The following is a 12500-nucleotide window of genomic DNA, read 5'->3' as shown; positions in this document are numbered from 1 at the left end:
TTCCCTCTGCCTCTGTTCTGCTGCGTGCGTCGTCCACCCCCCACACGCACGCATATACACAGTGCATATTGCTTTCATTAGAGACTCTCTCTCTCTCTCGATCCCCCTCTCTCGCTCGCTCGCTCTCTCTCTCTCTCTCTCTCTCTCTCTCTCTCTCTCTCTCTCTCTCTCTCTCTCTCTCTCTCTCTCTCTCTCTCTCTCTCTCTCGCCCTCCCCCAAGTGCCTTCTCTTGTCCGGCCCCCCTGATCTCTGTGTCCATTGGTTTCCCCGGGTCTATTTTTCATGTCCAGCCCCTAATGACCGTCCATTGGTGTTGTTATTTCGCTTCCCTCCTCCCACTCGGGCGCTTGGCCCTGCCCATGTTTTGTATGTCGGTGTCCATCCATCGCCTGACGTTCAAGTTCGCGGGGACGTCACGTCCGCACTTGAACTTGCAGCTCAGGGGGGCTTTTGCCATTTTTTCATCTCTCCCCTCTCTCCCTCTCTCTCTCTGTCTCTCTCTCTATGTTACTCGCTCTCCTTTTCAAAAAAGCCATGACGGTGAGCCCGCAATCCATCTTCACCGCGCCATCTTTGTATTATTTCTAATTTATTTTGGATGTCAAAGGCATTGATGAAGATATTTTTTCCTCTGGAGTCTCCTCTCTAACCCGGCTCTCCCGATGTGATCCGCGCCGAACGCCGCCACAAGACCAACATGTCTCGCCGCAAGCAAGGCAAACCCCAGCACTTAAGCAAACGGGATTTTTCGCGTAAGTACATATTAAAAATGTGTCATTTCTGGCCATTCTTATCCTCCTGCACTCGGGTCGTACGTGGGGGTCCATTCAGAGAAACCGGACGGCAGTCTTAACGAGGAACCCGAGCTTTGGACACTGACTGGACACTCGCGGTCAACTGGACTTGACCGTATAGAGAGAGTGAAACGGCTCCGTGCGTAAAAGTCAGTCAAGAGATGCCCGTCACGGAAAGAAAGGGAAAAGTTATTTTGTTACAATAACCATTATTATTTTTCTGCAAAACTGTCGCGGAGAAAGCCATCTACATGGCTTCGGTGCCCCCGCCGACACGGTCAGTGGAAATGCATACAGGGCTGTGTGGGCTATATAGGCTCCTACTCACCCATTCCTCGCGCGGAGATTCGTAGAAAAAGAAAATATCCCGGAATATTCCTTATCGGCTCTTCATTGCGGCAGGTAGTCAGCCTCCTCTCCCGTACTACATTTGGACGGTTTTCAAAAAACTGGAAGCAGGAATTTGATTGGGGAAAAAAAATTCTCGTGGCCGACTGTTTACAAGCACGGCGTGCGCTTGTGTATAGTCCCCTCGATCTCTTCGTCAGCCATACAGCTCCGCAACACAGCTAGTCAAAACGATTTATTTTATACACAATTTTATTTGAATTTCCTTTTGTACAATGTTAGCATTTAGGAATCTATAGGTTTCATTTAGTTGCCGTATAGCTACAGTACAGTATGTCTTTGACACAGACAGGATCACTGCTTCTGCAGTGTTGACTTTACTGAGAGCTGCAGGACGACAGACGCCTTGTCTATTTTCTCTCCGTTTATTACCCAGACACATTTGGATGCTCCAAATAACAAGTTCAACTCAATAAATGCATTCAAGGTAAGACAAAACGTTGATCACCAGCCTGTGACGAATTTTAGGATAACGACTCCAACAACAAATGTCACTTCGCACGCGGTGACACGCCGTTATTACGCACGCCGTTCTCTTTTTTACTATATCCTCGGTTTCTTCTTCGATTTTATTCGCTGCAAGCTGTATGCTATATCAGTCTGTTCTTAATGGGAGATGGCATATGAGGGTGTCGTGGAACTGCGTGTGGATAGGCAGCCAGCCTGCCACACACCATGTGCCATGGCAGCACCCCGCAACATTTTCGTGCCACTCGAAACGGTGTCGTCGCATTTGATGCCGCAAACATAAGATACAAGATATCTGGACCATCTTAGGCGGATCACCTTGCATGATTGGGTTTCGTTATGTCCGTGTATAGCCCATATAGCTTGTCGCTGTTTGTCGAGTCCTGGGGAGAGAGACAGACAGCGTACGCTGGAGCAGAGTCCAGGCAGTGTGTTATCCTTATCCATGTCCCTGTCCCGTCGCTAGGAGGCACACCATGATCAGTAAACGCCGTTGAACTTGAACCCGATCAATTTCACCGCCACCCCTATCTACATATTTGACGATATGTTTAGAATAGAAGGGAAAATGTACAAGACGGTGGGGCCTGCCCATCTCCACCTCCCCATCCGTCTCCCAGCTCCCCCTTTCGCATCAAATTGGCTATTTTACCCCCCCACCCCCATTACATTTTATGGAGCATGTTTTTTAATGCATTTTTAATACAGGCAGCAATCGGAATATGCAACTAAAGGCCCACGCCAGAGCATTCTCGGAGAGAAGTCTAAAGGCATTTTATTTTGCATTAGCCTGCATGCACTTCTGTCATTACAGGATCTCACCAACACTGTTTCATATAACTGTAGATTCATGCATGTTTTGAGGTATGCGTGTCAAGACATATTCTATTCATGATTATGATTATTATTTTACAATCCTTTACTGATAGTCATTTTCTATTTTAATTTACCAATCCGCAACATTTTCTTTTCGTGCTTCAACACTGGCACGGGAGATGACAAGATATATGTCGTGAAATTGTCAAAATCCAAAGGTTTTGCATATAGGCTGAAGACAAAGTGTTAGTCGTCACGTTTTCTTTGCTCCTGCATATTCTAAGCGACTGTTTCCAATAATATATACACTGACACCATTATACCAGGAGGCTATAGGAAGTATGCAGTTAATCTAAACCGCATATTTCTTGCAGTTTATGTAGGCAATTAAGAAAGTGACAACTGACAATCCAATAATCATAACCTTGTTTTTATTCTAATATTTTTTGATATATATATATATATATATATATATATATATATATAGCACACAACTTTTTGAAGGGGTCTAATTGGTGCGTTACTCTGCCACGGAAACGGTCTTCTGTATAGTTTAAGAACCATTATTATCTTAATGTTTGGGTTATGTAAATGCTGTGTAGCCTATCCTTATGACCTCTCTCGTTTAATTGTGCATATTCTTCTATATCCTAAACTCAGGGTTACTTCCAGCTTTACCATGCATAAAACGTAAATAACAATCTAAGTGATCGTGCAGTGATAGGCTATATATTTTTTTGAATTATGCACATGCTATATTTAAGATCCACTCTTATTTTTTATTTTATTATTTTTTATTTTTTGTTGTTTGTTTCATTAAATCCACCAAATGCTTTTCAGACGTGCTCTCCTCTCGGAGTTAAGGTTTTTGATGTGAGGGCTTATGCAGCATTGTATTTTATCCGATGTAATAATGCCCCGGGGTTGTTGTGTAACCGGGGGGCCGGCGTGGCAGTTGACCTGCCGTTAAATTAAGGAGTAGGGAACCAGACCCAACCACCGGAATATATCACATGTTATCTCCGTGTCCCGGTTCGCGCGCACAGACGTCGCGATCTCATTCAATGATATTTCCTTCCCCTGTGCGCGCTGGGAACTAGTCCACATTCCCCCCTCCCTCCATCTTTCTCCCTCGCTTTCACCCTTTGACGCACGCACGCGCGCGCGCACGCACGAAGCAAATTCAACCTCTGCATATAATGCTCCTCTCTCTCCCTCTCCCCCCTCTCTCTCTCTTAGCCCCCCCCCCCTCACACACACACACACACACACACACACACACACACACACACACACACACACACACACACACACACACACACACTGAAAGACAAACGCACTCAGTCACTGTCTTAGGCATGCACCCGCAGGAACCTCTCCCTTTTTTTATCAGACATCTGTACCAATCACCCAGACACCGAAAATTAAAATCTATTTTTTGATTCTCAGTGGTTTTAGGTTCATTAAAATGTGAAATTGGGCAGCGGTGTAAAGAAGGTCAACGTGCATTAGACGGCTATACCTCAAGAGTGCAGGCTCCTCACCTTGGAGTGAAAGATTTCATTCTCCCCCCCACCCCCTTTTTTCCTTTTTTTCTTAAATAAAAAGGTACAGTGAATAATGTCCCTGTCTTTTAATTCACTGGCCTGCATGTGTTCACACTCTGGTGTTTAACGCCGGCATGCACGGCCCCGCTTGACAAAAGGCATCTTAAAAGCTAGTCAGGCGTTAATCCTGGGCCTTCTGCGCCGAAGAATTTAGCTCAACGGCTCCTTAAGGCCGATTTCCGGCTGTAAAAAGGTGGTTGGTATCTAAGAACTATAAGTCACACACATTACAGGCAGTGAGGGAGAGAGACGGAGAGGTATAGTAGTCACACGTGTAAAAAGACAGAGAGAGTTATAGGAAGTCTCTCTCTCTCTCTCTCTCTCTCTCTCTCTCTCGACCAAAAGCGTTCCGTAAGGCTGTTTCTCTTCAGCACATTATGTTGGACACATTGTGACAATTTCTCCTGTGCAGATTACAGGCACAAAATACAAATAAAACACTACAGGAGCGATACATGTATATCAAATCACACAGCAACCACATGTCATTATGTCCTGTTTGTGAACGCTATATTTTGGTCTAACCCCTAACTTTCCATATCCCCCCCTTTCATTGGCATTGGAATTGTTAGGGTTTAGAAAAACAATATGATTTCAGCTTTGCGGTGTGCAAGATCTTATTTTCCAACGTGGATTTCTGTCATTTTGATTATCGAAATCAGTCTGCGCTGTAATCGTTTCCCCTGCGTTACACATGTTCCTGTCATCACAGAGGCCCAGCTCTCACCACCTTATTTTCGGTCCCACATGTTACAGCCTCTTATCATTGTCATTTTAATTTCAGTCCCATAAGTGCAGAGACGGTGATGTTGACAGATTCTAGGTGTTCACCGCATGGGCTCCGCTTGAGCGTCACAGAGCTGCGTGCACTGATTTCTTACCAACGTCCCCCACCACACAAGCACGTCGCACGCGTCTCTCATGGTATATTGCTGTGAGAGAAGACATTCCCACAGACTATACGAGTGTCTTTAAATAATTAGCAGGGGAAAGAAGAAAAAAACCCATATGCAGGCGTTTCTTTTCATGATTAGAGCAAGAGCCACCTTCTAATTTCTTCCTTTTTTTGTCTGCTTTCTTTGCTCCTTCTCATTCTTCCCCTCCCCCCTCCGTCGTCGTCTCCCCGCATGTAGCCGAGCCCCTCTCCACCTCCGTCCTCTCCTCGGAGGAGCTGTCGGAGCGCTGCTCGGAGCACTCGGAGGAGAGCGCCAGCCTCAACGGGCACCACCACCACCACCACCCGCCATCGGCGGGCGCGGACAGGCTGGCGCGGCTGGGGCGCGACACTGCCACGGCACCGCCCCACCCCCACCCGCCGCACCACCACCACCACCACCCGCACCACCACAACAACCACCACCACCACCCCCCGTCCTCGTCCTCCTTGTCCTCCTCGCCGTCGGAGCAGGACCTGCTGACGTGTGGCCAGTGCCAGGCCACCTTCCCGCTCTCCGACATCCTCCTCTTCATCGAGCACAAGCGCAAACGATGCCACGGGCCGTCGTGCCTGCCCGGCGCAGTGGGCCGGGGCCTGGACAAGCCCCCGTCGCCCTCGCCGGGCCTGGCCCTCACGCCGTCGCCCGCCCTGGGCGGAGCGCTGCAGCGCGGCCGCAGGCCCGTGGAGGTGGGCGTTCAGGCGACGCTGGCCGACGAGGACGACGACAGGCTCCTGTCGCCTCGCGGGATCTTCCCCAAGCTGGAACACATACCAGGTAAATTGACCGTCACTGCCACACGCCACAGCAACATCACCACATGACACAACAATTCACCTGATGGATGTCCAGTAGGTCAGAGATATATATTTTGTCAACGAAAAAAGTGGTTGGTTAAAAAGTAACGTTGCTACACGCCAGGATTATCCCTGGAAACTAGGAGTTGTGTGTGCGTGTGTACGCGGACGTGGTCATGATGAACAAGCACGTTTTCTGATGCTTGTTGTTGTTGCTGATGACGTGTGTTGGTCTTGTACTACCTCGACGTCACAGCGTCTTTCTCTCCAGTCCCTCGCCACACGGACAGCTGGGAATACACACGGCGTCGTGTCACGTGACAGAACCACTGGGCGGGCCTCGCTGTGGCAGCATCTCAGTCCCTCGCCTGTATATGCTGCCAAAATGCCCTCTCGTATGGAAGGATGTGTTGCAGAAAGGATGCACACAATCCTTGTTAAAATCGAGGTGTTTGAGTGGCTTATGGGGGGGGGGGGGGGGGATTGCCCAGGCGCAGCTCGACAGAAGAGTGCTGGTCACAGGTAGAGGGGGAACCCAAGAGAGGGTTTCTGTTCTTTTTATGCAGCGGACACAAAAGCACACGCATCGGTTTGATTTATGATGCTGTTGCTTCTCTCTCTGTGTGTGTGTGTGTGTGTGTGTGTGTGTGTGTGTGTGTGTGTGTGTGTGTGTGTGCGCGCGCGAGCGAGCGAGCGCGTCTGTCTTTGTGTGCCGTGAATGTGTGTGAATAGACCTCTGTGTTTTGCCAGCGAGTGTTTTCAATAATACAGAAGCAGATCTACATCTCAGGGTCACCAGTGTGTGTGTGTGTGTGTGTGTGCGTGCCTGCATATCCACGTGTGTTCACGTTTTAGTGTGTAGGACAGTGGAACTGATCTCGTTAAACTGAAGCCTCCACATTATTGTCCTCCCGTAGGTCCATTGAATCTCACACAATGTGCGTGTCTGTGTGTGAACATGGGTGGGAGCTCAGATCATGTCCCCAGATTGGTAATCAAACACCGGAGCCCAGTGGCAAAGAGAGGCATTAGTGACCTCGTCATGTGTGTAGTATATACGAGCTCAACTTAAAACTCAACTCAACACAATTTTATCTGGAAGTGCTTTACAGGCCCACATTTATTTTACAATATAGAGGAAACAAACAACTGAACATAGACCCACAAAGGAGCAAGAAAAGAACTACCAAGAAAAAGAAAACCTTAAATAAATTAAAACTCAGGAATTTGCAGTGTATGAGGGGTAGAGATGCCCAGGCTTTGTATAATAGGTTCTGCCAACCAAATATACATGTCGTGTAAATGTGATGTTTTCTCTAAGACATTAATCAGAAAAATATATATCTGATCACTTTTGCTGCTCTGGGTTCTCATGGGAGTGACCCTGGGAATGACTGCATGTGTGCTGCGTGTACATACTGTATACTGCATGTGCATGTGTTTGTTCTTGCATGTGTGCATGCTTATATCGGCGTGCATGTTGCGTGTGTGTGTGTGTGTGTGTGTGTGTGTGTGTGCGCACATGAACTCTCTCTCTCTCCCCCTCTCTCTCTCTCTTTCTCTCTCTCTCTCTCTCTCTCTCATGTGGCCCTAACAGATGTGTCCTGCTCTCACTGTGGTTTCTCCTGCCACATCTTACCAAGCTAAATGCAGGCCTGTCTTTTCTCTCTCTCTCTCTCTCTCTCTCTCTCTCTCTCTCTCTCTCTCCCCCCCACACCCTCCATCCCCGTCCCCACATTTTCCTCACATTCCTCTCTCTATACCAATCTACACCGGTCCGGATCCTACCAAAGGCCTCCGTCCATATACACAGTATAGTATAGAATTGTCAGTGTTAATGTAACTCTGCGAGTTACACTTTGTAAACCCTTTGAGTTATGAATGCATGAATGAAACATTTAGGTTTTCACTTTTCACTGTACGATAATGCATAATGTTTTCATTCTGCCCTTCCTCTCCTCTCCTCTCTCCCTCCCTCTTTTACCATGTCCTTTCTTCCTCTCTCCTAATTCCCTCTCTTCTTCTCTCCTTCTCTCTTCCCTCGTACTTAGCACAATAATGCAACCAGCAAATGAGAGGCAAGCCGGGAGGGGCTCATTTTAGTTTTCGCTTGTGGAGGGAAAGTCGTTTATTTAAAGCATCTTAACGCCACTAATTATTTGTTGTAGTGTCGGCACCCCCCCCCCCCCTCCTTTTTTTTTCTCTGTGAATTTTAATTAGCAGTAGTTTCTTTGGAGGGCTGTACTGTGCTAAATAAGCCGTTTGCAGAGTTTAAGAGGAAAGGAGATGAAACGGAAATGGAGAAAACACACTTTATCACTCAGCTTGAGAAAATCCTGTCGGAACCAATGTGTGTGTGTCTGTTACGGTAAATTTTCAGTTTTGCGGTGTTGTGTGTGTGTGTGTGTGTGTGTGTGTGTGTGTGTGTGTTTATGTGCTCGTGTGCATGCTATACTCTGGCTTGAGAGAATAATCAAAAAGGAGGAGGAATACCTTGTGTGTTAAAAAAAGATTATTTGCTCTTATTTTATTTATTTATTACTTATTTATTATTTCCTCTGCATGGATTTTTTTTCATATTTATATATATATATAATATATATATATTTTTTGTGTGGCTCTGAAGTGGGATGCATGGTACAGGAAGTGGAATTGGATTATCCTCGTTGTAACCAATCAGATTGATTTAAAATTTAACCAATGACGTGATTTTACAATAACTATACAGAGACGTGTGTGTGTGTGTGTGTGTGTGTGTGTGTGTGTGTGACTGTGTGTGTGTGTGTGTGTGTGTGTGTGTGTGTGTGTGTGTGTGTGTGTGTGTGTGTGTGTGTGTGTGTGTGTGTGTGTGTGTGTGTGTGTGTGTGTGTGTGTGTGTGTGTGTGTGAGTGAAAAGAGTGATTTTCATTATTATTGTTTTCATTATTGTTTCTCTGATGACTGTAGTCATATATATTGATGCACACACACACACACACACACACACACACACACACACACACACACACACACACACACACACACACACAGACAGACAGGGGCACCCTCGACTGCTAAACTGGGTTATTAGGGTGATTTACATCATAATGTGTCCGTCTGGTGGCTTCAATAGCATAGAGTGTGTGAGCATCGTGTCTGAAAGGCAGTGTGTGTGTGGGAACATCTCCCTAACAGTCTGCTCCAGCTAACAGCTGTACACACACACACACACACACACACACACACACACACACACACACACACACACACACACACACACACACACACACAGAGAAACATGACGCTAGCATTAATACACCACTCACTTTTCTTTAAGAAAGGGATAGTGGGATGTCTAATCACTTTAACGTGCTCTGTCTGTATGGAGACAGAAACATTGTTATTTTGCAGCGCATGGCAGTGGGTGGGAACATGTCTGTAAGAGCGTGAGCTTTTTACCACTACGGACATTATTAACATGAATGGCTCATTTCTACCTCAGGATCTGACAATTATGATAGTATAGATCAGGTGATATTCAATGTTTCGCATCCAAAGCAAACCACCACACCATTTACCAATGGGGAAGTGCAAATGTGTTTGTTGCGAAAGCATTGCATTCATTGAGCTTTTTGATCTGCTATTTTACTAGCTATTGTTTAGTGTGTGTTTGTGTGTGTGTGTGTGTGTGTGTGTGTGTGTGTGTGTGTGTGTGTGCTGCATCATTCACAACCTGCACAACAAAGTAATACTCAGGCTTTAGGGTTACAAATGACAACAGAATGGTAAGAATTTGATTTATTTTTAATAATTGCATTTGCCATACTAAAATATTTATGCCCTTGTGTGTGTGTGTGTGTGTGTGTGTGTGTGTGTGTGTGTGTGTGTGTGCGTGCACGCACGCACGCACGCGTATGCGGTGGCTTTGTGCATGGGTGTACTGTCCTCTCTGCTACAGTGATCAGCAGAATACAGAGGCTCTGTCCTTGTGGTGGAATGCTCCTATTTACATATCAAACACTGCATGCCGTTCAAGAAGTGGGGAACGCATTACATGTGTGTGTGTGTGTGTGTGTGTGTGTGTGTGTGTGTGTGTGTGTGTGTGCGCGCACGTGTTAGCAATGCATGTACGTAAAATGTGGATCAGAAAAGGCAACACGCACAAGTACACATGTGGGATGCAAATTATTGAACTCTCAGAATGTCAGTTAAATTTAGATTAACATTCTGGATTTGATTGTGCATGTGGTTTTGTCTCTCTCTCTCTCTCTCTCTCTCTCTCTCTCTCTCTCTCTCTCTCTCTCTGTTGCCCTTTTGTTTTGCTTAATCCACAAATATACTCAGATTATAATCCGAGGCCCTCCTCATTCACAGACAGAGTGTGTGTGTGTGTGTGTGTGTGTGTGTGTGTGTGTGTGTGTGTGTGTGTGTGTGTGTGTGTGTGTGTGTGTGTGTGTGTGTGTGTGTGTGTGTGTGTGTGTGCGCACAGAAATACTTGTCTTTGTTTTTTGTTTTTTTTGTTCTATATTACAAAAATATATCTAAAACAAATAACAATTACTGCATGCAAATCAAATCAAGTTTCTTATTTTGATGTGATTACATCCTGGTTTGCTGACAAAATGGGGCATTCATCTTTATCCAAAGCTCTTTGGTCCTGATCGACCGCTGCCACCCCAATATATTTCACTTTTTTAGATTTATAGTATCTTCGCCTAATCGCAAGGTATTTCTTTAAATGATAATAAACCAGTTCACAGTAGTTAGGCAGACAAATTGATGGCAGTTAGCTGGGGCTTTTATGAGAGTATATCAATTGTCAGTTGGGGCCAGTTGGGGCCCGGGGGTAACACATAATTTGTCATTTGAATCCTGAAATATCAACACATTATCAAATGATCCCTGTGGTTCAGCCTCCAAGCCCGTATTCCACGCAGCCATTTGCACTTTGTTGTTCTAGAGCCAAGCTAGCTTGTCGCACCATAGCATGGATATTGTTAGTCTAAGAATGACCTAGCGATCAGCAATTAGCTTGTCATCTGGCTAATGTCACTCACCTCAATATGCATTACTGTGCTTTCTGCACTCATTCACTCTATGGTTCCCAGACAGATCTACCCCCTTTCCCCCGCCCTTTTAGGCTCTCTCTCCGTCTCTCTCTCTCTCTCTCTCTCTCTCTCCCCGCCGTTATCTCTCAATCTCCCCTGTTCTCATTCGCTCCCTCCCCTCAGATTGTGCTCTTTCATTTTGTCATCATGCCCGCCCCACTCCTCTTCGTTTTCTCATTCTCTCTCAGTCCAGCTCTCTGCTGTGCTGTTAGCAGTCAATGCGAATCCAGGACACCCAATTGATACAGAATCAATTACAGTATGCTGTGTGTGTGTGTGTGTGTGTGTGTGTGTGTGTGTGTGTGTGTGTGTCTGTCTGTGTGTGTATATGTATATGTCCTATGGTATAGTGCATGGTGGAACACCTACATAGAAATTCAGCACACTTGCTGCAGTTATTAATCTGCAATATCTCTCTCTCTCTCTCTCTCTCTCTCTCTCTCTCTCTCTCTCTCTCTCTCTCTCTCTCTCTCTCACTACGCAGTGATGCATGGCAGCATATTGTAATCACCCCTAACTGTTTGTGTCTGAACAAAATAACTCAAATAAATGGGCAGATTTTCATGAAACTTGGTGGGAAATTGGGAATGATCAGTAGGTTGCCCCCAAAGAGGTGATTTGCTTTTAAGGCAAAACGAGTCACAGTTCAAGATCATAAGATCGGGTCAAAAGTAATCAATCAACGGTGCTGCAAAACCAAACCGAATCAAAGCTGCTGCAAACACAGTAAAATCCAAAATATTAATTTATTCACTTGTAACTCTGAGTGTACAAATTGTACATTTGTACACTCAGTTTTAAAATGAACCCTCAACCCAGCCCATTTGACTGTGAAGCAAGGATTAGGGTTATCTCGGGGGACTGTGGTGCAGTATAGCTGAGTGGGATCTGTGTGAAGCGATGCCATGTAAACACCTGCTATGTGCCAACAGCCACAATCAGAGCTACATTAACAGACTAACTTGTATACTGTCACACATCCTATGGGACGCCAAGATACAGTGATCCAAATCGTTCCTGTTTTGTCGGAATGTTGTACCGTGCAATAACTCAACACACTGTTGTCTTCTATGAAGGGGAGGGAAGGAATCAGTTCATACACAGGTTATTATTTGTGCTGTTGTGTATACGTGCCCGCACTAGTCCACATTCACTGTGGTTTTGGTGCTGTTGCATTAGCTAGAAGCAGGGCGGTATTGACCCTGGCATCATATCGCTAGCCAAATCAATGGCAGGGTTGAATATTATTGGCTGCCTGGCACTGGCTATCATAGAGAATGCATGGGACACTCTACGGTCAATAGTTTAAGTTCTGGGACAGTGAACTAATGATGGTCCTACAGTGAGTATAGTGCAGTATGAATTCATGAATATACCATTAGTCAGAGACTAATGGAACGAAATTAAATATGTTTGGATCGGGTTGCGCTGCCAAATACATATGTGAATTTGGGAGTCCTTGACATGAAACAGTTTGAGCACCACTCGCATAGCAACGTACGTTTGTCAGAAAAGGATATTATAGGATTAAGAAGACTCGTAGACTCGGCCTCAGGTCTCATTTGGGCTGTGGATAGAGTAGAAGATC

The 12500-nt window shown here is 45.7% G+C and overlaps 1 protein-coding gene across 1 annotated transcript in view; it reads left to right on the top strand.

Moving 5' to 3' along the window:
• Positions 1–420: 420 nt before the first annotated feature.
• bcl11aa (BCL11 transcription factor A a) overlaps positions 421–12500 on the top strand; it is a 61535-nt gene continuing 49455 nt past the window's right edge. The window contains exons 1-2 of the mRNA XM_080782663.1: positions 421–752; positions 5227–5805. Coding sequence (XP_080638789.1) covers positions 698–752; positions 5227–5805 — 634 coding nt within the window. The 5' untranslated portion in view covers positions 421–697. The remainder of the gene's footprint in view (positions 753–5226; positions 5806–12500) is intronic.

Source organism: Protomyctophum bolini, assembly GCF_963924005.1.
Source record: "Protomyctophum bolini genome assembly, chromosome: 14".
NCBI classification, from domain to species: Eukaryota; Metazoa; Chordata; class Actinopteri; order Myctophiformes; family Myctophidae; genus Protomyctophum; species Protomyctophum bolini.
Note: the sequence above shows the minus strand (reverse complement) of the source record. Positions and strands in the feature narration are given on the sequence as shown.